Raw genomic sequence first — 25,962 nt, 5'->3', positions numbered from 1 at the left:
GCTCAGGACCTCTCACTAGGAATTCCCCCCTGCTACCTGCAGAAGCTGAGGGATGAACACCAGCCACAAGCCCTCAGGCTCCTTTAGGGGAATTATCCCTCAATAGCCCAGATCCTCTGTATTAGCAATAAAACGATCGATAATTATCAATAAAATCATCTCTTTTGGTTTCTTACCCAACAGCTTCGATTATTGGGGGCTGTTAAATCCCGTTACCACACTCCCTTTTAGCATCCAGTCACCCCTACTACACTGACGTATTGCAATCTAATAGGGTTATCAATTAGAAGCCTCATTAATTAATAATAGAGCTACCTGTTAGCAATTATTGGGGGCTGGTAGCTATTAACACCATTTCTAATTAGCAGCCCTGTACGGAATTACCTGATAGCATCCCTAGCAGGCATCGCTCCATCACCTATTAGGATTTGACCAGGATTTCCTCTTAATTCCTATCAGGAATATCCTGTTAATTCCTATCAGGACCTCTCATTAGCTGCCACTAATTGCCTATTAACACTGATTAGCACTGATTAGGCTGTGAAAGGGGAAGGGAAGGGAGCGAAGCGTCACCACCGGACTCACGCCCAGCCTTTGACCTCGGTACTTTATTTTCACATATATATATATATAAAAAAAACAAACAAACTGGCAAATATCAGACAAAACTCCCGGAAATGTACACACAACCCAACAAAAATATATATATAACCCAAAGCTTCTGCTTCCACGACGCAGCTCACGAGCGGGGCCGAGCCGAAGGGGAAGGGGCTGGGGGGCAGCAGGGGAAGGCTGGGGACGGGGTTTTCCCTCCCCGGAGGGGGGGCAGGAGGTGTCAGTGAAGCAAGAAATAACCCAGTTTCCCCTGGGGCTGATAAATGTTTAGCAAAAAAAAAAAAAAAAAAAAGGAAAAAAAGAGAGAAATCCAACCCTGAGACATCGCCGGCTGGCCCTGACCTGACATTCCTCGGGTTCACGTTTTAAGCACGGCCCAGCGGTGCCAGCAGCTGTGCGGCCTCCCTAAAAACAAATCAATTCGTCCTCCCCCTCGGCAGCAAACCTTCAAACGGGAGGATTTCAGGACCTGCAGCCCCCAGGGAGCCCAGAGCCCCGGCCCTGCCCTCGCAGCCCCTCGGGGGGCTCCCTGCCCACAGCACCCCGGGGACTCAGCACCGAGGCCGGGGGGGGGGGCTCAGAGGGAAAACCCCAAAAGCCCCACTGCTTCTCCCCTCTGCCCCCCAAAACCCAAACCCGTGAGGTGCCAGCACCGCCCTGCTGCGAAAAAGCGAAGAATCCCGCCAGCTTTTCTGAGCGAATTTGGGGAGAAAAGGCGTCAAAAAAAAAAAAAACAAAAACCCTTGCCGCGCATGGCGCAATTTCCTGAATGAAGCCTCGGCTCCTTCCCTCGGGCAGCTCAGAGGGGGAATTTCTTTCGAGTATTGCTGTCGGCTTCCCCGGAGCAGAAAGCAAGTCCGGCTCCGCCGCTGCCAAGCCGCGGTTGAGGTATCGGAGGGGGGGTCCCGGGGGTGCCCCCGTGGGGTTTCGCCGCCGGCCGCGCTCCCCGGGGGCTGGAGCAGGGGTGGGAGAAGGCAATCGGAGAGCAGGGAAGGGTCGAGGGGAGAAAGCACTTGGGAGATCCCCTGGTTAGTTCCTCAGATCGATGTATTTCTCGCTCTTGAAGAGAAAAGAAGGGGGAAAAAAATAAAGTTAGGGGGGAGAATAAGGATAAAAGACGGCTCCTCGGCTGCTGGGACAGGCGGTGGCGGTGCGGGGCAGCAGGACCGGGGCTGGGGCTGAAAAAATCTGCTCAGCGGGACGAGGAGGAGCAGAAAGCCCAGCCCTGGAGCCCGGGACCAGCTCCTGCAGCCCCCCCGCTGGCTCTCAGCCCCGTGAGCCCCACCTCATCCTGCACCGGGAGCTCGGGCTGGGCGATGCTCTGCCCCCCTCGGCGCCTCCCCGTCCCCCTCCCCGAGCGATGCCGCTGGCTTTAGGGTGCCCATGCAGGCTGCGGAGCGCTGGGCGAGGAGAGAAGCGTTACCTCGGGCACCCCCTGGGCTCCTCGGCTCCGCTCCCAGCCCTGCCCGACGCCCCCGTGGCCGGCGGGGCCACCAGGTCCTACCTGGTCAGCGGCGGGTCCCCTCTCGCCGTTGGCGCCCTGCAGGAGCCCGGCCTCTTCGGCGAGTTTATCTGACTTAACTTCAACTACATTCTTGTCTTTACGTGCCTCTGGCTTTGTGCTAGGGGAGGGAGGTGACAGCTTTGAGACCGTGCTTGCGCCACCCAAGAGGGCACCTGGCTGGGGGAAGGGGGAGCGGGGCCGGCCGAGCCCCCAAATTCCATCCCGGGGGGGATGCTCGGGGGCAGAGGGTGCCCAGGGGCTGAGGATTTGGCTCTGGGAAGCTCTGGGCTGCCCGGCCCTCCCTGCCAGGGGTCCCTGGGCTGCTCTGCGGGGCTGCTCCTCTCCTCCCTGCGTGGACGGGCTGAGCCCTGCGCACCCCGGGGGCTGCGGGGAAGCTGGAAGCGAGACCCCCACCCCGTGCCCCCGGGTGCCTCCCGCTGGCGTGATGGGATGGGAAGCAGGAGCGGGGGGGCAGCAGGAGAAATAATGGGATGCAGGAGAAATAATGGGATGCAGGAGAAACAGGCAGCCCCTGGGGGCTCCCCGGGGGCGGCGGCAGTGCTTACATGTCCTGCTTGCCGGCTCGGCCACAGGAGATTTTGCCTTTCTTGTGCAGGAAATAGATGACGGAGCCCAGCACGGCCACCAGCAGGATGCAGACGATGATGGCCACGATGATCACGCCTTTGCTCTCCGAGCTCTTCCCATCTGGGCCAGACACGGGGAGCTCACCGCGCTGCCCACCCCGGTGCCCTCCAGCCTCTCCTCAGCGGGGCAGGCTCCCAAAATACCAAAGCAATCCGAGGGAGGGGGAGCAGCAGGGGGGTTGGGGGCTCACCCAGCAGCTGGATGTGCTTCTCGCTGACCCCCAGCGCGTTGGACACCCGGCACATGGCCCCGGCCCGCAGCAGCTCGTGGCTCACGCGCACCGTCAGGTTGCTGGCGACGTGCTGGTTCTCCACGTACTCGTGGGTCTGCGGGGAGCAGCGCAGGGCTCAGCACCCCGGGGATGGTGACAGCCGAAATTCAGCCCCCCCCTCCCCGCCCGGCTCTCACCGTCCCGTTGATGCTCCAGCGCACGGAGGGCCGGGGGAAGGCGATGGCCTTGCAGGTGAGGTTCACCACCTCGTCCTGCCGCACGTAGAGCGGGGAGCTGATGGCCACGATGCGCGGTTTCCCTGCGGGGGACGGCACGAAAAAACCCCTTTGGCTCCCCACGGGGGGGAAACAAAGGGCTGAGGCTGGCGGCGTGGGGCTCCCCCCGGGGTTATTCCTTACCCTGAACGGCCACGGCCACCTGTTTGCTGCGCTCCAGCCCCGGCACGCTGCGAGCCACCGCCCAGCAGCTGAAATTGCTGGAGGTTTCGAAGGTGAGGTTCCTCAGGAAGAGCTGGTTCCCCTCCGCCACCTTCCTGCCCTGTTGGGGAGGGATGATCCAAGGCGCTGAGCCCCCAACCTGCCCCTTAGGACCTCCCAAAGCGAAGAGGGGAAAATCCTCCCCTCGGAGGAGCCCGGGTGCCGCTCACCTTCTCGTCCCTCCACTGGAAGTCCAGGTCCACGGGGCTGTGAGCGCTGCAGCTCAGCCTCACGCTGTCCCCTTCGTGCAGGGGCGAGGAGGGCTCCATCTGCACCCGCACCCCTTCGATGTCTGGGGGGGACACGGAGAGCAGGGCAGCGGGAGCAGGGGGACCGGGGCGCCCCCCCTGTCCCCCCGTCCCCCCCTGGGGGCCTTACAGTTGACGACGAGCTCCACCTCCTTCTCCATCTGCGTCATGTCGTCCAGGTCCAGGATCTGGCAGCGGTACAGCCCGCTGCTGCTCTTGTTGACGCCCTGCAGGCTCAGCACCCCGCTGCTGGTGTCGGCCAGGGAGGAGACGTCCTGCCAGTCCTCGGGCTGCGGGCAGGGCAGCGCTCAGCCCTCAGCCCCGTGCTCCCGAGGGGCTTGAGACGAGGCACAGGCAAGCCAGGAGCTGCCTCCAGGAGCCCGGACCTCCTCCCGCCCCCAAACGCCTCACCGATTTCTTGTAGAAGCTGAAGACGGGCGCCGGGTTGCCGTCGGCCTCGCACACCAGCTTCACGTCGTCCCCCTCCTTCACCAGCGCGGCGGTGGGCACGATGTGCAGCTCCACGTGCTGCGTGGGGTCTGGGGCACGAGGGAGCGGGCAGGGTGGGTGCTGGCGTCCCCCCTCCGTCCCTAAACCCGGCCCCGGGCCCCTCACTCACAGAAGACGGTGACGTTGACCCGCCGGGAAGCCTTGGAGAGCCGCTGGCCCCGCAGCCAGTAGTGCACGGCGCAGTGGAACAGGGAGCTGCGGTCCTCGCGGGTGACCACGGCCAAAAGGCTGCTGCTCACCGTGTACAGCCCGCTCGACTTGCGGGTCAGCGTGGCCAGGAACTTCACCTCTGCAGGGGACGCGTTTGCTGTTCCCAGCCCGCGGGGAGGGCTCTTTCGGGTGGCCCCAAACCCCCCCGGATCCTCCCTGCTGGGGCAGGATGAGGTCCCCGGCCCCGTCCCCAGCCCTCACTCACTGTTCTCCTCGGCCTGCAGCTGCTCCCCGTTCTTGTACCAGGTGATGTTGGCGGGTGGGAAGCTGTTCTCGCTCACGCACCGGGCGATCTGCGGCGGCACAGAGCGCCTTGGGCACGGCACGGCCCCCCGGGGACCCCCGCGGGGAGCGGGGAGAGGGGAGCCCGGCACGGTGGGGGGCTCTGGGGGGCTCCGGGGGGGCCCCTCCTCACCTTCAGGGCGCTGGGGCTGTGCGCGGGGATGCCGGCCGAGCTGGCCTCGATCTCAGGGGTCTCGGGGACCTCTGGAAGAAGCCCCCGACGCGAGGTGTCAGGAGCGAGGGGGGCGGGATGCGCCCCGTCCCCGCGCCCCCCCAGCACTCACTGTAGACGTGGAGCTCGGTGCGGTTCTCGCCCGCGCCCTGGCTGCCAGCCCTGACCCGGCACACGAAGGTCCTGGCGTCCTGCGGGGTCACCTTGCTGATGGCCAGGGCCATGTCCTCGCCCACCGACAGCCGCCCCTTGTAGCTCGTCTCCTCCTCCAGCACCTCGCCGCCCGCCACGCGCAGCAGCTTCACCGGGCTGCCACGATCCACCTGGGGGACGAGGGGACAAGGACGGGCTGATGGGGAGCCCCGGGGACAGCCAGCACCCTCCCAGCCCCCCGGCACTCACGTAGAACCAGTCGATGAAGCTGTAGGAGCCGTTGCCAGGGATGGAGAAGCCGCACTCGATCCTGGCCGTGGACTCAATCTCCGCTTCCACCACCTCCGCCATGGAGACCTGCACAGCGCCGGCTGCACCTGGGGGCAGGGACGTCCCGCTCACACCACCACAGCCCCGAGACCACCCCAAGACCCCCGGTTATGTCCCCAGCCCAGAACAGGACGCCCAGCTCCCTCCTGAGCACGGCCCCTCTGCCTGCTGAGCCCCGCGGGCGCTGCCTGCCCGCGGCACGGGTGGCACCGGGACCTGCAGGGCAGTAATGGAGCTCCTGGCCACGCTCCAGGGCGGCTCCAGGAGGTAATGGCTATCGATCCCAGGCGGGGAGAGGGCTCAGCAGATGCCCTGCCTCGAGGCTGGGGGGCTGAGCACCACCCGGGCATGGTGCAGAGAAGGGCTGCGTCATGCCACGGCTGGGAGCGCCGCCGCCTCCACGCTGGCGCTGCGGGCGCTGGATGAAAGGGGGCTGCACGCCCCACAGCGAGCCCCACAGCGAGCCCCACAGCGAGGGGACGGTGCCAGGGAGCCCATTAAGGGGTCCGGCAGCCCAGCACCTGCACCCAGCCCAGGTTTGGGAGCTGGGGCCCAGAGGGCTGCAGGAAGGCAGCTGTGTCAACAGCTCGCTGATAGCCGCGCCGCTATCAGCTGCTCAGCCTCGCCAGGGAGGGAACTTCAAAGGGCAGCGCCCTGCCTGCGAAATGCTCTTTATGTGAAGTGGGTACGCGGTGGCACAGCCCCGACACGCAGCCGGGAGCCCTTTTGCCACGGCAGAGGTGCTGCCTCACGCCGTCAGCCCCGCCAGGGAACCCCAAAAGCCGGCCCCTGGCCCCCGGGTCTCCGCGCGCCCGGTGCACCAAGAGGGACGAGAAGCAAAGCGGGGCAGGAAAGGAGGAGGCATTAAAAAACAGGTGAAAGCCCCAAAGATAAGCAGGCAGCGGCGTCAGGAAACTGGACCAGGCGCACGGGAAAGGATAACTTCGCACCGGAGGCACCTGGGCACGACACCAGCCACCCCCGGCCCCGCGCACACTGGGGGCGCACCCCAGCCGCTGCCGCTGCCCCCCGCCGTTCCCAAACCCCCAGCAGGGTCCCGGGCAGGGCCACCCCTGGGAGATGGGAGCTGCTGAAGCGCTGGGAGCGGGAGCCCTCGAGCCCTCGTCCTGGCGGCAAAAGCAGCAGAAGCATGAGCTCAGAGCTGGGGAATGGCTGGCATCCGCGGCTGGCACCAGGCACCCTCCTACCCGGCCGCTGCCCTTGAGGAGGCGGACACGGGGGCTGCAGCCCCCTCCCCGCTCCCCCCAAAAGGGCTCGCCGGCCCTTTTGGGAGCACCCAGCGACACCCCGAGTGCTGCTGGAAGCAGAGGGGGGGGACGCAAGCGCCCCTCGTGCAGCCCCTGGGCACGACCTGCAGCCCGGAGCGAGGGGAGGCTGGGTTTTGGGGACACGGCGACGCACCCGCGCGCCCCGCTGCGGTCCCCTTGGGGCCACCGGGGCAGGGCTGGGAGCTTCCAACCCCGTTATGGAGCAGCCCGAGCGCGGCACCCAGCGCCTGGCACAGCTCCAGCGGGGGACCCGGGGCGAGATCCGGAGAGGGAGCGAGAGGGGAAGGGAGGAGAGCCCCTCGCGCCTTTCCATCTGGCTGGCGGACAGCCGGCCGGCAGCCAGGGCTCCGCGAGAACAAAGCTTTGCTTTTAGAGCCGGGGAAAAGGGGTGGGGAGCAGCACGGCCCCTCACGGCCCCTCCGCCAGCCTCCTGCAGAGCTGAGGTGTGCGAGGAGAAGCCTGGCTGCGGCGTGGGGTCGTGTGTGTGTGTGTGTGTGTCCCCTCCGACCCTGGAGCGGAGCGGCCACAAAAAAAAAAAGGGGGCACCGCAGCGGGATGGGGCTGCACCAGGGGTGCTGGAGGTGTCCCAGGTTTTTCCGGGTGCCTCTCGGGGAAAGCAGCTGCAGGAGAGCCTCGCCGGGCTGGGGCTGGGGACAAAGCTCTGCTGTGGCACCCCGCGCCCCCCCCAAAAAGCCCCCCCCCTAAGCCGTGCGCAGCCGGAGAAGCAAAGCTCGCAGCCCCCAGCCCTGCAGCCAGGTGGGAACACCCCAAAAACAGCCCCGCAGGAGGGGCCAGGGGGGCACCAGCAGCTCCAGGCTGAGCTCCATGCCCCGGGGGGGGGCACACGGGGAGCCCCCCAGCTTGCCCAGGGAGGGTTTGGCTGCAGCCCCTCGTGCTTCCCCGGCACCGCAGGGCAGGGAGCAGCACCGGGACCCGTCCCTGGGGCTTGGCGAGGGGCAGGAAGCGCACACCCCCCCTTACCCACGGTGGGGGGGGGGTGGAAAACGGGCTGGAAAGAAGGATAAAAAAAGAAAGAGCGTGAAAAGCCAAGAGAAACACAGCGCCCGGGGGGGGGGAAAACTCCTTAGAAGGCGAGGGGTGGATGGATGCTGCCCCAAAAACCTGACCGCCGCACCCAAAACGCACGTGGGGGCTCCCCGGCACCCTGCCCCACGGACCCTGGCCACAGCAGCCTGGCTACTGCCAGCCCCCTGCTGCTAGCCACCGGGCTGGCAGCCCTGGGGGGCCAGCAGGGAGCACCCCTTTTTTTTTTTTTGGGGGGGGGGAGGCTGCAAAGGGACCCCCAAAGTGGCACCAGCTCCATGCCCAGAGGCTGAAGCGGAGCTTGGGGGCGTGCAGGGCTGGGAAAGGGGGGTCTGGGGGGGTTATTGGGGGGCTGCTCCCCCCCTCAGGCTGCCCCCCCCCAAGATTTGGGCACTCCTGGCCCCCAGCGGGCGGTGCCCCAAGGGCGTCAGCTCCGGGACGGGATGGGGACAAAGGGGGGGGACACGGGGAGGGGGTCGTGGGGCCGGGGGGGGGATCGGGAGGGGTTCAGGGGGGGTCGTGGGCTCAGCAGGGAGCGCCCCAAAGCGCCTTCAGCCCCCCCCCCGGGTGCTGAACGAGGCTGGGCAGCTCCACGGACACAGCAGGGGGAGGGTCCCCGTGTGCCCCCCCCTTACCTAGGGACTCCTGGGGGTCCAGCAGCACCCCATAGGACCCCCCAGCGACCCCACAACCCCACCCCGTCCCCAAAAAACCCTCCCGCACCCCTCAGCGGCTGCGCGCCCCCGGGCGCCGCAGGTGCTGCGCTCCCCGCGGGCGGCCCCAAAACGCCCCTTTCTCTCCCCAAAAAAAAGCACCGCCCCCCCCCCACAAAAAAAAAAAAAAAAAAAAAAAAAAAAGAAAAAAACCCAACAACTCACCGCAGCAGAGCAAGAGGCAGCACCCCCAGCCCCAACCCCAACCCCAGCCCCAGGAGGGGCCCCCCCGGCGCCCCCCAGCCATCGCCCTCCGCCGCCGCCTGCCCGCGACTGCTCGGGACCCGCGGGCTGACGTCAGGAGGAGGAGGAGGAGGAGGAGCGGGGGAGGAGGAAGGCTCCGGACCTGCCCCCCCCCCCCTCAACCCCTCACCCCCCCCCGGCGGCTGCCGCCCACCCCGCAGGGCGCAGCCCCGACCCCGGTCCCCCCCCGACCTCTCCAAGGCGCGCTCGGGGCGCAGCCCCCCGGGGGTGGGCAGGGGGCGCTCCGGGAGGGGGCTGGGGGGCTGGGGGTGGGGGGGGGGGACACGGTGGGGCTGGGGGGGGGCCGGTCCCGGTGCATTCCTGCCCGGCCCCGCCTGCCCGGGCTTGCTGCGGTGGCTGCGAGCCGCCAGCCAGGCGCTGGAGGTGGGAACTTTGGGGGGGGGGGGTGAGGGAGGGGGGGGTTTAGAGGGGCGGGGTGGGTTTGGGGAATGCTGTTTGGGTGGGGGGGGGCACCCTACAGGAGAAGGGACCCCCCCCCCCAATTCACCTCGCTCCGCCCCAAAGCCCCCGCTCCGTGCCCAAGCGCACAAATTTGGGGCGGCCGAGCCCCCCCCCACACCTTGAAAAGTGGCAAAGTGGGGGGCGCGCCCCCCCCCACCCTAAATCCCACCCCCCCCGGGGTGCCCTGCACCCACCTGCAGCCCCCTCCCCACCGCAGGGACCCCCCCAGGCTGCAGCCCGAGCCCCCCCTGCAGCTTCTTTTGGGGTGGGGGTGGAAAAAAAGGGGGGTGGGGGATGCCCGGGGGGGTCTGGGGGGGGTCAAAAGGGATCGGGACCCCCCCATCTTGCCCCCAGTCCCCTGCTGCAGCCTGGCCCTGCCTCAGTTTCCCCCTCGGCTTCTCCTGCACCTCGGGACCACCCCCCCCCAAAAAAAAAAAAAAAGGGGCTGCACCTCTCAGGTACACCCTAACCCCCCCGTGGGGTCAGGCTGGGGGTGTCCCCAGGGCAGGGGCATCATTTTGGGGACCCCCCCCCAGCACCCCCCGTTTGGGCTCCCTCGGTGCCATCCCCTGACCCTTCCCGTGCCCCCCCCCTCCAAGCCTTGGCTCCGTGCCGTGCCCCCCCCCCCCCAACACCACCACTTTCCAAGCCGAATGGACCTGATGATTCATCGGAAATGATTAAATTTTATTTATTAAATTTCTCCCCCCCCCACCACCCCCCCCTTGGCGAAATGGGTTGCTTAAAATGGCAACGAGAAGGGAACAAGTGCAGGGCGCTGCCCCTATGGCTACACCAAAGGTGGGGGGGGGAAATTTTGCAACCGGGGACCCCCAACTCTGGGCACGCCGATGTTTCCCCCCCCCTCATGTGCACGATGCAGGGATTGGGGTACCCATCGCCCAAACCCCAAAAATCTCCCCCCCCCCCAGGGCCCAGGGGTGCCACGTTCCCAGGAGAAAGAAGCGCCCAGCAGGGCAAACAAAGAGGCCGGAGAGCCGGCTGGCACGCTGCTGGAGCAGCTCGTTCTCGTTGCAAAAATAAAGAGAAACGTCCCCAAAAAAAACCCCAAAAACCTCCGCAGGACATTCCCAGCCCTCGGCCCCTGGGAGCAAACAGCCCCAGTGACCGCCGCGGGCCTGGGGAGCTTCTGCTCCGCGGAGATCCTTTTGCTTCAAAAAAAAGAAAAAAAAAATGCTATTTTAAATTTAAATTTTTCTAAGCTTTAAGCTTTTTTTCTAATTTATTTATTTATTTATTTTTTCTCACACCAAACTCACGCTTCTGGGGAAAAACCTTCCAAGATTTCCCGGCCGCTGTGAACCCCCCCCCCGGCACCCGGTGGGCTCGGGCTCTCGGCGGGGAGCGGCCGCTGTCATCTGCCCCAAATCCTGCCTCATTTTGAGCCTGATTATTTATTTTTTTGGGGCCGAAAGGGCCTCGGCTCCAACCCTTCTCCCCGCTGGGCAAACAAACAGCGCCGAGCAGGCAGCGCCGCCGGGGCGGGGAGGTCGGGGTGTGTGGGGTGCGAGCCCGACCCCGTGGCCTCTTGTGGTGCTGGGGGGGGGCTCCGAGCACCTCAGGGGGCTCAGGAGGGGTTTTGGGGTGCGTGGGGGGATCCGGGTGCCGGCTGCGTCCCCATGAGCCTGGCCCCGGGGATGGAGGGTGGTAAGGGTGAGGAGGGTGCTGGGCGCACTGGGCGACGCGCTGCCGGCTGGCACGGCTCGGGGTGGAACCCAAAATAATAAATAGGAACCCAAAATAATAAAAGGAACCCAAAATAATAAAAGGAACCCAAAATTTCGGCTGGGAACCAGTTGCTGCGGCCGTCCCGGGGCTGTTCCTCTTCACACAACACCCTCAGGGCCAAGAGGGGTCCCCGCTGGAACAGCCGGGATTTGGCTCAGCACCACGCAGGGAGGTTTGGGGACGTTTTTGGGGTGGAAGATGAAAGAGGGACGAGCACCAGGCAGCCAGGGGGGGCTGCACCCCGTCTCCATCCCCCTACAGGACCCTATTTGGTGTCCCCATGCCCTGGCCCAGGAAAATGTCGCCTCCGTTTGTGCCTCCCCGCTCCTTCCTCCGTCCCCGGAGGAAGGAAGGACGTGAGCGGCCTGGGGGGGCAGGACGGGGACATCTGGATTTGTGTGCACCAAGGGGGGGCTCAGCGGATGCTGAAACCCCAAAAAGGAGAGCGGGGCAGCCCCAGGGATGGTTATGGGGCACGGAGCAATCCCCGGACACCCCGCTTTGGGGGGGGGGGGGGTGAGGCAGACGGACGAGGACAGCTGGGGGGAAACCTTACCCGGTTTTGGGGTAGGGGCCCCAATGTCCTAGGGGCAGGTGCAGCCGTGTGGGGCGTGATTTTGGCCACGTCCTGCCCTAATTCTCGCTCCCATGTGTGTAAAACCCCGGCCCTCCCAACCCCAAACGCGCACGCAGGGCGGCGAGGGGAAGGATTTGGGGCTATTTTTGTAAGCCGGCCTTTTCCTTCGGAGGATGCTGAGTTCATCTTCCCCTCCTTGTCATCGTCGTCGGCCTTCGGCCTTCGTCCGGACGGAAAAAGGCCCCATTGTCTCCCAGCCAGATGGGCCGGGGCCTGGGCACCCGCCCCAACAATGGGGTGGATTTATAGGGCCGGGGTTTGCGTCCTCAGCCCCGTGCTGACACCGCAGACCCCAAAGGAACGGGGGCCCCGGGGTGCTCATCCTGCCCCACTTGCCCCGAATCTGAGAGGCGAGGACGGGGATAAAAGTCCCGAGGGGGGAACCCTGAGAGATTTTGGGGTCTCTTCCATAGGGTTTTGTGCTGCTCGGGGGTCCCCGAGGCGCCGGGGAAGGCGCCAGGCCGGCAGCACCCATGGGAGCTGTAGGGCCGGGCAGGGATTTCTCCTCGCAGGACGTTCCCATGGACGGGGATTTGGCTTTCCCAGGGCCGCCTGGACGGGATCCAGTGGGATGGGGCCACCTATGGGGGGAGGCAGCACCCTAAGGAGGGTCCCAAATGCCCGGCTGGGGTTGGGATTGGGATTGGGATTTAGGGGCACGGTGCCAGCAGCCCCCACATCCCAGCTCCACCCTTCCTACAGCGCCCAGGGTCCCGTGGAGGAGGTGGGGGCCGAGGGGGGGTCCCCGGCCCCATTTCCCCCCTCGGCAGCTGCCCCAAAACCCTTTTAGCTCCCTATTTTCCCGCTCCAGACCTGCCAGAGGGGTCCCCGGAACCCCATTTTGAGCAAATCTGGTGTTTCCATGTGAAAAAAAAATAAGAATTTGGGGGTTTCCGACCCCCTGCACCCTCCCCAGGGGGCTGCTTGGGCCCCCAGGGAAATGGGGAGGGGGCCGCAGGTGTATGGGGTTTATGGGGTTTGTGGGGTCCGTCCCGCAGCAGGGAATGAATGGGGCCCGCCCGGCCCCTCCGCTCAGCCCTTTTTATTTTTTATTTTTTTCTATTTTTTTCTTTTTTTTTTTTTTTTTGGCCGGGCCCTCGGGAACCCAAACATTACCATAAATGCTCAAAGCCGCTCGGCCCCGTCACGTGGGGCTCCGCACACACCCCGCTGGGGGGCTGCGGGCTGCCTTTTGGGGCCGGGACCCCCAAAAACCAACCGGGCTGGGAGCGGACAGACCCCCGTGGGGACGGACGGGCGGACGGGGGCTCTGCCACCCCAGCCAGCTCCGGGGCCTTGGGGTGTGATTGGCTTTGGGGTCGTGGGATCCCGTTCCTACAAAGCCCTGGGGCTGCGGGCTGGGGGCTGCCGGGCTCGTTGCCACCACCAGGGCTTGGGGACACAGTGGGTGCCCAGCCCAGGGGATGGTGGTGAGGGTGGGATCCGCTCTGTGCTGCACAGAGCAGAGCCCCACGGCTTTAGGGTTGCTCTGGCAGCCCCATAAGGGACCCCTGGGGCGGTGCTGCCATGGCCGGCCCCGGCCCCACCAGCGGGTGGCAGGGCTGAGACCGCCGCACTCATCACACCCATGGGTGGCCCCACCGCCTGCCCGCCTTAACCGCCGTTGCCCCTTTAAAACGGGCGGTACCCAACCGCCGCCGCCATCCAATCGTAGCCTCCCCGCCTCGCCGCGTCGCACGAACCGCCCAATGGCAGGCGAGCCGAGCCCCCAACCTCCTCTCCCATTGGCCGGCAGGCGCGACAAGATGGCGGCGCCCAGCAGCGGGGGGCCCGGCGGCGGCGATAGCGGGGCGGGCGACAAGATGGCGGCGCCCATAGGCGGGCGACCCGGCTGCGGCGGCGGCGGCTCCGACGACAAGATGGCGGCGCCCAGGCGCGGGGGGCGCTCCGGCGGCGCGTACAACAAGATGGCGGCGGGCGCCCCCCGCTGAGGCGGGGCCCTTAGCAACCATGGCGCTGCTGCTGCTGCTGCGCGGCCTGCGCCTGGCCCTGGACGTGCTGCTGCTGCTGCTCGACCTCAACTTCTTCCTCGTCTCCTCGCTGCTCGCCGCGCTGCTGTGGCTACTGAATACCATCGCCAGCTTGCCCACAGCCTGCTGGCACGGGCTGATGTGGGCAGCGGGCGGCGCGCTCCAGGCGGTTGTGGGGCTGCTGAGGGGCTGCTGGGCAGCCATGGAGGGGACGAAGGCTTTGGGGCAGCTGGTGGTGCTGCGGGGCAAGGAGGCGCTGAGGCAGAGCCTGGCGGGGCTGCTGGGCTCGGGGCAGGCGGCGTGGAGGCAGGCGTGCGATGGGGTGGCCATCGCGGGCAGCCTGCTGGCTTATCTCCTCAACAGCGCGCTCAACGTGGGGCTGCTGGGCGCCCAGAGCCTCGGCGCCCTCCTGCCCGCCCTGTGGGACGCGGCGCTCAGCCCCGCGCTGCGCCTCGCCGAGCTGCTGGCCGCCTGCCTGGCGCACGTCTCCAGCAGCGCCGTCGCCCTCTCCATCCTCTTGTGGGCTCCCTGCCGCCTGGCCTGCGAGACGCTGGCTTCCCTGGCCGAGCTGCTCATCGGGGTGTTTTTCGTCAATGTGTACGGATTGGGGCTGCTGCTGGTTATTATCGGCGTTGGGGCTGTTCTTGTGAACCCCGGGGTGCTGTGGGTGCTGGTGGGGCACGTTCGGGTGCTGCCCGCCTGCCGCCGCCTGCAGCGGGAGGCGTGGAGGCTGTGGCAGCTGGCGGTGCTGGCGCTGGGCATGGCCCTCACCTCGCAGGCTTGGCGCAGGATGGTGGAATGGAGCCTGCAGGTCACCGACTGGAGCCGAGGAGGGAGAACCAGGCACCAGGACAGCGAGAGGCGAAGAGACGTGCCCCCGCCGAGACCGGCGGCGCCAGGGAGATTGGTGCTGGCCGTGGCGGGGCAGGAGGAGCAGCCGGACACGCAGCGGGTCCCGCAGGCACGGCCGGCGTTGGGGAGAAGCTCTGCGGCAGGACAGCGGCTGCAGAACCCCAGGGAAGAGCCCGGCAGCTCCCGGGGGAAAGCTCCGAGGAGAGAGCAGCTGAACGTGGCAGCTGGGGACGGGGCGCCCGATGACGACCCCTGGGTGCTGCTGAAAGAGCAAGAGGAACGGAAGAAATGCGTCATCTGCCAGGACCAGACAAAGACGGTGCTGCTCCTGCCCTGCAGGCACCTGTGCCTGTGCCAGGAGTGCACAGAAGTCCTCCTGCAGCAGGCCGTCTACCAGCGCAACTGCCCGCTGTGCCGCCAGATGATCCTCCAGACGCTCAACGTCTACTTGTGAACGTCTCCTTGCTTCTCCCAGGAGGTCGGGGCTGCCCCCAGCAGTTCCCAAAGAACTCGGGGTGGCTTGAAAGAGGCTGCCGGGGGCGTCTGTCACAGCCACGTTTGGGACGTGACTAGGTTGTAGCTCTCGCTAGCAAGCGCGCGAGGTGATCACCGCAGCAAGCCGAGGGAGGGGTTTTATTTTTTTTTGTTGTTGTTGACAACTTTTTGCTGTTTCAGGGCCCGTTGCCTGAGCCTGCAGCGGTCCCAGACCCAAAGCAGAGCACAGAAAGATGCTCGGCTCCCTCCTAGCCAAAGCTGAAAGGGTGAAGGCTCAGCCCTCCTGGGAAGCGCTGGGCCTAGTGCAAGGCAAGGGAGGTTTTGTTGTTGTTGTTCTTCTTTTTTTTTTTTTTCTTAGTGAGATTTGGCCAAAAAACTACCTGGCAGACTGCATTTACAGCTCGTTCTTCTTTCTGCCACGTAAACGCAGCAGCTCCCAGTGCAGGGCACAATGCACACCCCTCCTGCAAGGCTCCTGGCAGGCGCTCTCCAGCTCTCCAGGGGGTGACTTCGGGAGGGAAGGGGACTCCCCAAATCCTCGGGGAGCCCCCCGAGACATTCCAGCACCAGGCACACGCGTGGGGAGCGGTACCAGGACCACAGCGAGGGTTGCGCTCCTCTTCTGTCTTGCTGCCTGGCTGAAATGCAAAAACGCAGCTGGTTTTGTTACAGGGGGGCCCAAAAAGCCCCACGGGGCCCTGCACACCTCGCTGGGGAGGGCTGAGGTGCCTCGTGGCCCCCAAGGACGCCTCGTGCTGAAGAGTTTTTCCTTTCCCAGCCGCTCGCCTGGGCTCAGCCACGCGCCGGAGCCAATTTTGGCTGGAGCCAGCTTGGAAGGAGCCTCGACTCCTCGACTGCGAGCCAGGAGCCTGAGGGCGGCTGGCGTGGCCTGCGCCGTTCTGCTCCCAACTAATCGATTTTGGTGATTTTTAGCCAAAACGGAGGCAGCAGAGGGGCTGGGCTGGGAGGCGCCTCTGCACTGCAAACCTGAGCTGTGGCCGGGAGCAGCTCCCTGGGCACATCCTCCTCGTTTTGGGGCGTGCAGAGCTCCCTGCCCTCCTCAGGCACACAGCACCCAGCAGAACTTCGGGGCCAGCCAGCTTTTGGGGTGCAGCATCTCCTCCGGGGGCTTCGGGACGAAGGACACCTTCCCAGGACTGCAGTTTCTCCCTGCAAACTTGATTTATTGTTATATATATTTTTTTGTAATGCCAGCAGCCACGCTTGTTCTTTTCGGGCCTGTTTGTAAGAAGAGAGAAAGCTTTCGCCTTACGTTTACCTGTTTGCACTACGAGCTAGATACCGAGCGGATTAAAGTCTCCTTCACCACAAACTGCCTCATTTTTGGGAAGGGTTTACCTGTGGGGGGCTCTACCTTCCCCATGGGCTTTGGGGATGCCCGTCCCTGACCCCACAGGCTCAGGAGCGCAGCCCGGCCAGGTTCTGGCTGCGTGGGGATGGCACCGGGGGACACCGAGGCACCCCCAGCCTGTCCTTGGGATGCTGGGGATGCCCCCAGCACCCCCAAAACGGGGGATTAAAGGCTCTGCAGCCGTGCTGCCGAGCGAGGACGGACTGTGAAGGACACGGCTCTCCCCCGGGAGCCGTCCTGCACGCACTTGGCTCGCTCACAACCCGAGCCACCAGCAATTACCGGAGGGAAATGCAGCCACCGGGCGGCCGCAGCGTCCGGACACTGCCCTGGCACGGGGCCTGGCTGCACGGAGCCATCCGGGGCACAAAATTGGGGTTTTTTTGGGGGGGTTTGGAGCTCACCCGGGAGCCTCGCAGCCGGAGTTTAAGCCCATCGGGGCTGGGGGAGCATTCACGGGCACAGATGGGGGGGGAGGCTGACAGCTTGCTGGCAAGGAAGCCCCCCAGGCTTCGGGAAAATCCCCGAGACCCCTTTGTGTGCCCAGCTGCAGCCCCCCGGCCCTAATGAGCTGCAGCAGGGCTCGGGGACAGCGGGGAGCTGGCAGGGATAAAGGGTCCGGGCCGGTGGGGAGGGAGCAGGTGACGATCAGCAGCAGGACCACGGGGGGGCTTTGGGCTGCTCCCTGGCACCAGCTTGGCTCCCTCGTTATCGGGGGAGCGGAGCAGGATCCCATTCAGCTGGATCGGGGATGGGGATGTGGGTAGAGGCCTCCTGCAGCCCTTTTGGGGCCACCTGAGGCCGGGGGAGGTGGTATCGGCCCTCCCCGAGCTGTTTTCTCGCCAGGACACGGGGTTCTCCCGCTGGGGTTGATGAAGAGGCCGGGCTCTGCTCTTCTGGGGTCCGTGCTCGTGGTCCTGTGGCCTTGTTTTGGGATCCTGAGCTCCTCACCCCCTTCGACCTGCTGGCACCCCCACAGCAGGGTGGCTCCGGGTCCCAAAAGCACCAGACAGAGCCTGGGTTCGTGACGAATTCGGTGCAGACAGCCCCATACCTGTGTGCTGCAGGGTCCCCCCCAGCCCTGCTTTGTCCCTACGGCCCCAAATCCCCCCCAAACACCCCACTGGCCCACCCCATTGAGATTTATCCCCCCATTTTCCCAGCTTGGAGCCCTCCTTACCCGCTCCCAGGAGGCCCCTTCGCCGTCGGGGGCATTTCCCCTCCCTGGGGAGGATTCGGGATGGGGTCTCTGCGGGGTCTCGGGGTCTCCTTTTGGCTTCTTCCTCGCACAGCCCTATCGGGCTGAGATTTGGGGGATTCCTGCTGGCTCCTGGCCCCCCCCATTGCTGCAGGAGCTGCTCAGCACCTGCTGGGGACCCTGCCCTTGGCGCGCCACCGAGCTGCTCCGGGAAGAGCTGCCAGCACTTTGTTGTATTTTTATTTTTTTTCCTCCTATTTATTTTTAAATAAACATTTCTGCACAAACCGCTGCCTCTGCCAGCTGCCCTGCAGGCCCTGCCTGCTCAGCCCGGCGCTTTTATAGGGTTTGCCCTGGCCAAAGGGGTTGTGGGACCCCCCCCCACCCCACAAGCCGGGGCTCAGCTGGGACCGGGGCTCTGCCCCCTCCTTGCTCGGGGTGCTCGTTAGGAGCTGCCAGGAATTAGGGCCTGCTGTGGCTCCCCTCCCCTAATCCCAATCCTTTCCTAATCCCCCTCCCCAGGCAGCAGCAGCCACCCTCCTGTTCCTCTTTGGGGGGTCTCCGGGGGTCCCTCCCCGACCCCACAAAGCTCCCAGCGGGTCCAGAGCCTCTCCAGAAGCTGCCGTGCTCAGCGTGGTGCTGGGCGCCCCCCCCATAACGTGATGGGGCCCAGAGGATGCTCCCAGCCCCCCCCCACCCCACAACCTCCCCTGGCCTGGTCCCAAGGAAAGTCCTCTCCCTCCCAGTTCCGCCCGGCGAGCTGCCCTGTTTATCCCCGAGCGGCTCTGCTGACAAAAAAAGGCCGATTTCAACCCAAACACACGCTTCCGCCGCGACCCAATCCTGCTCCGGGGCTGGACGGGGAGCTGTAGGGCCTTCAGCCCCGGCCCCAGAGCCCCTATGGGGTGGGGACACCCCGGGGGTGCGACCCCCAGGTGGGACGCGGAGCGAGGTGCCCCCGACCCCAAACCCCATCTCTGTAGGGCCGTGGGTTTGCTCGTCCCGCTGGCTGAAGGAGTCGCCCCCCCTATCCAGAAGCCCCCTCCCTGGCTCGCCCCAAATCCCCGCGGGACCAATTTGGGGCCGGAATGAGGAAGCCCTTCGCTCCCCCGGCTAAAAATAGGGTCCCCTCCCGGCGCCGGGTCACCGCGCTCCCACTCCATCCCGACCTATGGGGGGTCCACAACGAGCCCCCCGAGGCACCGGGGGCAGGGTGGGCTTCTCCCCCGACCTACGGGCAGCCGGGACCGGGGGGGGGGCTGCTTGGGAAATGCCCTCCCCCAAAAAAATGCCCTCCCGGCCCCTCCCCAAAACCAGGGCAAGGGCGCACGGAGGGAGCGCAGGGCGCAAAGCGGCGCCGCTGCCTCCACCTAGCGGCTCCCCGCCGGCTCTGCGCCCCCCTGCGCCCCTTAGCAGGGGCTGCAGCCCCCCGGGAGGGGGTCCCGAGCCCCCCCCAGCCAGCCCCAGAGGCAGGGATGCAGCAGGCACAGGTAGGGGGGAGGACCCTTTTATTGCGGTGGCCGGAGAAGGGCAGGGGAGAGGGGTCGCGGGCAGGGGATTGGGGTCACGGGCGGGGGTCTGGGGTCACGGGCCGGGGTCTGGGGTCACGGGCAGGGGTTTGGGGTCACGGGCAGGGGTTTGGGGTCACGGGCAGGGGGCCCCTCGCCGTGCCAGCGGCCAGGCAGCCCAGGCTCGCCCCGCACGCAGGGAGCTGAGCCCAACCCCGGGGGTGCCGCGTGCCGGGGGGGCGATGGCAGGAAGCTCAGGGCGCGCCGATATTTGATTTTTACAGCTCCTTCATCCCGCCCTGGAGCTGGGGAGGGAGCTAAAAACGCTGAAATCCCGCGCTGTGCAACCAGGGGCCGCATCCTGCCCCCTTCCAGGCACCACAGCGGAGCAGGGGGAGGACGCCGAGCCCCCCACCTCCTCTCCAACCAACCCCTGCCACCTCCCCGCGCCGTGCCCGAGCAGGGGAAGGGGCGCGCACCCCCCGTGTCCCCGTCCCCGTCCCCGGGCTCAGGCGAAGACGGCGGAGCTGTGCCAGTAGGAGTAGACGAGGAAGCCGGTGAAGGTGCTGTCCGTCTTGACGCTGGCGTAGAAGCCGCTGTAGTCCCCGACTCCCACCTGCACCCACACCTCGTCCTCGGGCTCCAGGCGGACCAGGGCGCCCCCGGAGAGCGAGGTGGGCTTGGGCCAGCCCCCGTAGTACTGGAAGAAGGAGGCGACCGACTGCCCGTTCTTCATCAGGTCGAACTGCAGGCTGGCGCGGTAGACGGTGGCGTGGACGGCGAAGTAGTAGAGGCCGGGCACCTCGCAGGTGAACTTGCCCGTGGCCGGGTCGTAGTGGCCCTGCTCGTTGGCCAGCACCACGTCGAAGCGGATGGGCTGCTCGGCCGGCGGGGGGCTGCGAGCCTCCGAGCGCTTGGCGCTGAAGGCCGAGCGGGGGGGCACGGCGCACTCGCCCTGCGCCCCCTTCTCGCCGTGCACGCCGTCCACGCCGGGGCTGCCCGGCTCCCCGCGGGGCCCCGGAGCTCCTGGGGGGAAAGGGATGGGGATGGTGTTGCCTCAGGTGCTGGGACAGATCCCCTAAATTCCCCCCCCCCTCCAAGTGCTTTGGGGTTGGGTGGGTATGGGGTGGTGGGAGTGGGGTGTGGGCTCGCTGGGGAGACCCCCTGAGGGTGGGAGAACCCCCCCAAGGAGCCAGGGGATGGACGGGGCACCCACATTTGGGGTTCCCAAAGAGGGAGGTGGAAGGGAGGGATGGGGACGGGGGAAACGGGGCAGTGCCAGCAGTGGGGAGCAGGACCGGAGGGGGTGGGTGGCAGGAAAAGGGCTCTTTTTGGGGGATTTTCTCCCTGTTTGGCAAAGTAGAGCGGGCTCCCCTTTATGGGATTTCTCCTTCCTTACCAGGTGGGCCCATCTCGCCCTTCTCCCCTGGCAGCCCCACGGCCCCGTCCCGGCCGTCTCGGCCGTCTCTGCCCGGCAGCCCCTGGCCCCCGTGCAGCCCCGGGGTGCCCGGGATGCCCGGCTGCCCCGAGCACAGCCTGGGGATCTTGTTGTCTTCCAGCTGCACCGAGCTGCCCACGAGGAGGAGGAGGAGGAGGAGGAGGAGGAAGAGGAGGAGCAGCTTCATCTCGTCCGCCGTGGGGGGGCTGCAGGGGGGCAGAGAAACATAACAGCTCCGCAGACCCCGGCGCGCAGGGCTCGAAATGGGCAGGCAACCACCACCCTGCAGCTGCCCCCCCCTTTTTTTTTTTATTTTTTTCCCCTTTTTTTGCCTTTTTGGCAAGTGCTCGGGACCAGCTGCACCTGCCGCAGCATCCCCGTTGCCCACCCCCGAGCCAAAAATCTTTGGGGGGGTGCCCCAAATCTTTTGGCACGGGGAGGGGACCCCGGGGGGCACCCGCAGGAGGTGCCGGCTGCGTGTAGGGGCTCAGAGGGGCTGTGCCAGCTCTGAGCCTGGTTTTGGGGTGCTATAGGAGGAAGATGAGGGCTCGGGCCGTGCGTGGTGGGGCGGCAGCTCGGGGAACTCGAGGAGATTGGGGAACTCGAGGAGCTTGGGGCTGCGGCGCGGCCCTGCCCTTGGCAGCATCCCCGCGGCTCCGCTCGGCTCCCGGCTGGCTCCCCGCGGCACGGCCGGCTGGGGCTGCAGCATCCCAAGTTTTATGGGGCCGTTTCGGGACCACCCTACAGCCGGGACCACCCTGAGGGCCGGGACCACCCCGCTGCCCCCAGCCCTCTCAGCTACCGGCGCAGCGTTGGCCCCTCTCTCCCCGTGGCCTTGCTTCTCTTCCCCATGGTGAACGGGGAGGAAAAAAGAGGAGGAAAGGGGCTTTTCCTCCACCCCGCTGCCGCAGCCGGGACCCCAATAGGGTCCCCACTCACCGCTCCTGCGCTGCGGCGGGGCCGGGCTGCGGGCTCTTCCCCAGCTCCTCGCTCTGACGAAGGCCCTCGGAGAGGCAGCCTCTCCCCCCCTCTCTCCTCCCCACGTCTCTCTCCTCCCAAACTCCAAAGGAAATCGCCACGGGCCCCGGGAGCCAAAAGCTACAAGACAAGGGGAAAAAAAAAGGAAAAAAAAGAGAGAAAAAAAAAAAAAAAAGAAAAATAATCCCCACGGTGTGGGAAGCGCGGTTGAGCAGGGGGAAGGGAGAGGAGGAGCGGGGCGAAAACCACACTGCTGGGGGCAGATGGAGGGAGGAAAAGGGGAGAAAGGGAAAAAAAAGGGAAAACCCCGGCTCCGGGGTTTTGGGGACATGGGGACCCTCAATTTGGGGGAAGTTAACCCTTCCCCTGCCGGGCTAGCAGCTGTCGGAGAGGCTGGGCAGAGCCTGGAGATGCTGAGACCCCCATGGGGGCAGCTCCAACGCCCGGGCACGGCCCCCCCACCATAAATCTTTCCCCGTAGCGAGGCTGGGGAGGGGCAGCCCCTCTCCAGGGGCTCAGTCCTGGGGGAAATCTCACATCACCAGGGTGCTGAGCCCTAAGAGGATGCCCTGGCCCCGGGGCAGGACACGACAGGAGTTGGAAGAAGGGGAGAGGAAAGTTTGGGGCAGGAGGGCTCGCGCTGGGGGGGCTCAGGGCTGGAAGCACTCCACGGGGTCGCTGGAGTCGGGCAGGATGTTGCAGTTGATGGGCCAGAGGATGCCGAGGAGCCCCAGGGACTGCTGGCAGCGCAGCTCGGCCGCCAGGCAGACGGCACGGCAGGGCTGCAGGACGCCTCCGTCCGGGGTGCATTTGGGCACGAAGAGGCTGCAGATGAGGAGCCGGAGGTGCTGGTAGCAGGCCAGCTCCATCAGCGTCTGCGGGACGGCGCTGGGTGAGCTTGGCACGGGGTGGGCGAGCGTGGCACGGGGTGGCCGAGCCACCCCCAGCCCCCCCGGCTCACCTGGTAGTCCTGCAGCACCTCGGTGGCCCCCTCCTGGTCCGGGATGGCCAGCCAGATGTTGGGGAAGGAGGTGGCGTTGTAGCCCAGCCCCAAGCACATCTCCACCTCCACGGGCTCGCAGACAGAGCCTGCCACGGGGAGAGGTGCTGCGCTTCTGGCACAGGGGGCACCGCTTTCCGGGGGATCCCCTGGGGGTGGGTTTAGGGGGAAAAGGGGTGAAATCCCCCCAGATGGGGCTCACCGAAGGCCGGGTAGGAGACCCCGGTGCAGTTGAGCTCGTCGGTGCCGTCGGGGCAGTCGTGCCAGCCGTCACACACCGACTCCAGCGCCCGGCACTCGCCGTTGCCGCAGGAGAACTCGGCGGGGCTGCAGGTCTCTGCGGGGCGGGAGGACGGGGGGGGGGGGACACAAGGGGACGGTTTTGCTCAGCCTCGGCCTCGAACCCCGCCGGGGACGGGCTGCACAGCCCCGCCACCTACTCTCCGTGGCGTTGCGGGCTTGGTAGGTGGCGAAGAAGCCGTCGTCTGCCACTCCTTCATCCGCCACGAACAGCACGGTCATGACGTGGCGCGAGGAGGTGAGGGCGGGTGGCAGCTGGTGGCCGCAGAACCTGCGGGGCCAGGGGGGCAAAGGATGGGGTCAGACGGGCAACGGGGCCATACGGGATGCCCCAAAAGCCTGTCCTTGAGCAGCACGTCCTCGCCAGCCCTCGGTTTCCCCGGCTGAGCCGCGGGAGCTGGATTTGGGGAGGGGTGGTGGTGGGGGGTACCTGCCCATCAGGCTGGCGGCCCCGGTGCCGGCGCTGTCGTGGACCTCCACGAAGTCGAAGCTGCAGTCGTCGTGCGGCTCCAGGCTGAAGTTGTGGAAGCGCAGGTCCACCACGTGGCCCAGGGGCACCGAGATCTGCCACAGGCACAGCTACCGGGGCGGGGGGACACCGTCAAGCCGGGCAGGGGCACCCGCCGACCCCTCAGATGGGAGGAAGCCTTCCTCCCCGCCCGCCCTCCTCCTCCTCCTCCTAGCACCCCTCGGCTCACCTGCTGGTGCGGGTAGGGCTGGGGATGGCTGGGGGTGGAGAAATGCCCCTCCAGGGCCGTCAGCGGGCCCCCGCACTCTGGGGACACACACACCATGGGGCTGTACCCCCAGCCCCTTCCCTTACGCCCCATTTCTCCCCCCCGTCCCCCTTCCCCGGGCCCACCTTTGTGCTTCAGGCTGCAGTTGGCCTCGTCGCTGCGGTCCTCGCAGTCGTGGAAGCCGTCGCAGACGAAGCCCAGGCGGATGCAGAGCCCCCGATCACACAAATGCTCGTCCCAGGCGCAGCTCTCTGCGGGGTACCAGGGCTGGTGGCCGTGCTCTGCGCGCCCCCTGCCCCAAATCCCCCGTTTCTGGGGAGGTTTTGGGGGTGTTCCAACCCGCGGGGGGTGCTCACTCTCATCGGGGGCCACGGCACGGTAGCGGGCGCTGAAGCCCGGGGCGCCCACGCTGCCGTCGGAGACGAAGGTGACGCGCAGGAGGTTGGAGTTGGTGTTGAAGGTGGGGGGCACCACGTTGCCGCAGAACCTGGGGGGACCATCCCGCAGCGTCCCCTTTCTCCCCCACCCCAAAAGTTGTTGTTGGGGGACGGGGGTGGAGGGGTGCCGAATCCTTCCCGGATCCTACCTGGTGGTGCCTCCCCGAGCCGGGGCTGGCTCCGCGGCGCCGTCCCCGTGCTCCTCGTGGAGCTCCAGGCGGTCGAAGAGGCAGGACGCCGTGCCCTCCACGCTGAACGCCTCCATCCGCAGCTGGATGGCGAGCCCGGGGGCCACCTCGATGCGCCAGACGCAGAGCGCGTGGGGCGGGTAGGGGCCGGGGTGGTTGGGGGAGCTGAAGGAGCCCTCGGGACCCCGCAGGGTGCCACCGCAGGCTGCAAGGGGGACAGGGGGCACCCGGTGAGCCGGCACCTCAGGGTGACGCCGTGTTGGGGTGTGTGGGACTTACCCGGGGCTGGCGGCGTGCTGGCTGCGGGAGGCTGGCTCCAGGTGGGGGTGGAGGTGGTTTTTGGGGCCGGGGGAGGTGTCGGGGTGGGTGTTGAGGGGCTGGTGGTGGTGCCACGGGCGGGCAGGGCGGCGGCGGGGGATCTGGGGGGCCGCAGGGACGTCAGCTCTGTGCGCGGGGCGAGGAGAGGCTGCGGTGTGGGGAGGGGGCTCGGGAAGCCCACCCGGCCCCACGTGTCAGGTCCCTCCCCGCTCCTGCACGCAGGGATCCCCCTTTTTGGGGAGGTTTGGAGCAGGACGGGTGCCCTCGCCGTGCCCCGAGTCCCCCCCCAGGAGCCACCTCTGTGTCCCCATCCCCACGGACCCGTCGCGGCGCCCCCAGCCCCGCACTCACGGTGGACGACGATGGCCAGCAGGAGGGCGATGAGGAAGAGGAGGACGGCGCTCATCAGGGCCACGCAGAGCCAGGTGAACCTACAGTCGGCCCGGTACCTTCCACCCTCCTGACCCCACAGCTGCCGGCCTGCGGGAGGGCGAGGACAGCGGGCAGAGCACGGTGCCACCGTGCCCCCACCCCGCCACCCCCTCCCCAGCTGGCTGATCCCAGCCTTTTGTCCCTTTTAGGATCCTTTTGCCCCCCCTCAGACCCTTTTGTGCCCCCCGGGACCCCCGGGCAGCCCCACAGCCTGGTGGGGAGCTCCCTGTGGGTGTGTGTACAAACCCCAGGCGGGTACCGAGGCCATCCTGGGGGGACACGGGGCTGACCCCATCCTTGTCTGGGGACGTTCCCGGGGGCTCCTCGCCCTCGAAGACGGGGTTGCAGAACTCGGTCTGGGCGAAAAGACGAGGGACACGAGAGGGACGGCGCTGTGGGGACGCGCAGAGACCGTGGGGGACCCGTGGGGCAGCTCCCCAAACCCGGCCCTACCTTGCTGTGCTCCAGAGCCTCGGGGCAAAGCGTGATCTCGGTGAAATCCTTCATGGCACCAGGCGCTTCCCAGCACGCTTAAAATCCTCCCCGCTGTGCCACGGCCACCCCTGGTGCCCCCCGCACCTCCCCGCCCGTCCCCATGGCCGCCGGCACGAGCTGCGCCCCGCGGAGACCCCAAAACTCGTGGAGACCCCAAAAGTTTGCGCGGAGAGCCCCGGGCGGCCCCAGCCCCGTCCCCTCCGCCGGCCCCTTCCCCCTGCCCCGTTAATCCAGCTCAGCTGAGGATGCCGAGGTCAGGCCCTGGCACGGAGATCCCAGCACCTTAAAGGGGAACGTGTGCTCCCTCCAGAGCTGCGAGCCCACCCCACAGCTCGGGGAGCCTCTTTTGGGGTTCCCAAAGGGGCCGCTCGGTTTTCCCGGTGCCTCCAGGTGTCCCCAAAGGGGCTGCGATGGGGAGCTGGGGCTGAGCACGTCCCTCCCGGCCCCACATCTCCCCGTGCAGGGTGTCCGAGCCCCACTGCCTGCGTCCCCACTTAATGCCCCATGCCGGCCCCGTGCCTGAGCCAGGCAGAAAGAGGGCTTTGTTTAGGGTTTTTTGGGGCAGAGCGCGGCTGCTGGAGGACCAGAGGAGGAAGAAAAGCTCCCTTGGATGCAGGAGGGGGCCCTGCCGTGGCCACCACCTCCCGTTTTATCCCCGTGGGGTGGCAGCTCGTGGGTTCTCCTCCTCCTGCCTCGGTTTCCCTGC

At 66.6% G+C, this 25,962-nt stretch overlaps 4 protein-coding genes across 5 annotated transcripts; 1 reads left to right on the top strand and 3 right to left on the bottom strand.

Moving 5' to 3' along the window:
- Positions 1–572: 572 nt before the first annotated feature.
- Positions 573–8,688, bottom strand: MCAM (melanoma cell adhesion molecule). 2 transcript variants are annotated; one of them, XM_082778133.1, is made up of 15 exons: positions 8,592–8,688; positions 5,300–5,427; positions 5,010–5,220; positions 4,859–4,929; positions 4,649–4,736; positions 4,343–4,522; positions 4,135–4,262; positions 3,854–4,013; positions 3,646–3,767; positions 3,398–3,536; positions 3,176–3,297; positions 2,958–3,093; positions 2,686–2,827; positions 2,120–2,237; positions 573–1,674 (listed from the first exon to the last, which is right to left on the bottom strand). In XM_082778133.1, the coding sequence occupies exons 1-15, from the start codon at positions 8,671–8,673 to the stop codon at positions 1,645–1,647; spliced, it is 1,857 nt and encodes a 618-aa protein (XP_082634259.1). In that variant the 5' UTR covers positions 8,674–8,688; the 3' UTR covers positions 573–1,644. The 2 variants fall into 2 exon arrangements, with proteins under 2 accessions (XP_082634259.1, XP_082634260.1); XM_082778134.1 differs by lacking the exon at positions 2,120–2,237.
- A 4,576-nt stretch (positions 8,689–13,264) lies between these two features.
- On the top strand, positions 13,265–16,182 carry RNF26 (ring finger protein 26). Its single transcript, XM_082777818.1, has one exon. The coding sequence runs from the start codon at positions 13,489–13,491 to the stop codon at positions 14,812–14,814; it is 1,326 nt and encodes a 441-aa protein (XP_082633944.1). The 5' UTR covers positions 13,265–13,488; the 3' UTR covers positions 14,815–16,182.
- Positions 16,183–18,928: 2,746 nt separating this feature from the next.
- On the bottom strand, positions 18,929–21,384 carry C1QTNF5 (C1q and TNF related 5). The gene is made up of 3 exons (XM_082777944.1): positions 21,311–21,384; positions 20,333–20,577; positions 18,929–19,959 (listed from the first exon to the last, which is right to left on the bottom strand). The coding sequence occupies exons 2-3, from the start codon at positions 20,556–20,558 to the stop codon at positions 19,442–19,444; spliced, it is 744 nt and encodes a 247-aa protein (XP_082634070.1). The 5' UTR covers positions 20,559–20,577; positions 21,311–21,384; the 3' UTR covers positions 18,929–19,441.
- Positions 21,385–21,602: 218 nt separating this feature from the next.
- Positions 21,603–25,956, bottom strand: MFRP (membrane frizzled-related protein). Its single transcript, XM_082778019.1, has 13 exons — positions 25,215–25,956; positions 25,004–25,117; positions 24,681–24,903; positions 24,291–24,455; positions 23,973–24,216; positions 23,743–23,873; positions 23,512–23,637; positions 23,348–23,424; positions 23,080–23,228; positions 22,790–22,920; positions 22,552–22,686; positions 22,311–22,438; positions 21,603–22,224 (listed from the first exon to the last, which is right to left on the bottom strand). Exons 1-13 carry the CDS (start codon positions 25,266–25,268, stop codon positions 22,000–22,002), a joined length of 1,902 nt encoding a protein of 633 aa, XP_082634145.1. The 5' UTR covers positions 25,269–25,956; the 3' UTR covers positions 21,603–21,999.
- Positions 25,957–25,962: the final 6 nt, after the last annotated feature.

This window comes from Aythya marila, assembly GCF_965140915.1.
Source record: "Aythya marila genome assembly, chromosome: 23".
Taxonomy (NCBI): Eukaryota; Metazoa; Chordata; class Aves; order Anseriformes; family Anatidae; genus Aythya; species Aythya marila.
The sequence above is the reverse complement of the archived record's forward strand: the minus strand, read 5'-3'. Positions and strand labels throughout refer to the sequence as shown.

Excerpts from the sequence above, each read along its gene's own strand:
- MFRP (XM_082778019.1), bottom strand. The coding sequence starts at position 25,268 with ATGAAGGATTTCACCGAGATCACGCTTTGCCCCGAGGCTCTGGAGCAC. Across the intron at positions 23,638-23,742 it reads TGCCGTGGCCCCCGATGAGA|AGAGCTGCGCCTGGGACGAG; the intron begins GTGAGCACCCCC and ends GGTACCCCGCAG. Across the intron at positions 22,439-22,551 it reads GGTCTCCTACCCGGCCTTCG|GCTCTGTCTGCGAGCCCGTG; the intron begins GTGAGCCCCATC and ends TCCCCGTGGCAG.
- RNF26 (XM_082777818.1), top strand. The coding sequence starts at position 13,489 with ATGGCGCTGCTGCTGCTGCTGCGCGGCCTGCGCCTGGCCCTGGACGTG.
- C1QTNF5 (XM_082777944.1), bottom strand. The coding sequence starts at position 20,558 with ATGAAGCTGCTCCTCCTCTTCCTCCTCCTCCTCCTCCTCCTCCTCCTC. Across the intron at positions 19,960-20,332 it reads GGGCGAGATGGGCCCACCTG|GAGCTCCGGGGCCCCGCGGG; the intron begins GTAAGGAAGGAG and ends CTTTCCCCCCAG.
- MCAM (XM_082778133.1), bottom strand. The coding sequence starts at position 8,673 with ATGGCTGGGGGGCGCCGGGGGGGCCCCTCCTGGGGCTGGGGTTGGGGT. Across the intron at positions 3,768-3,853 it reads GGTGGAGCTCGTCGTCAACT|ACATCGAAGGGGTGCGGGTG; the intron begins GTAAGGCCCCCA and ends TGTCCCCCCCAG. Across the intron at positions 2,238-2,685 it reads CGAGCCGGCAAGCAGGACAT|CACAAAGCCAGAGGCACGTA; the intron begins GTAAGCACTGCC and ends TCCCTCCCCTAG.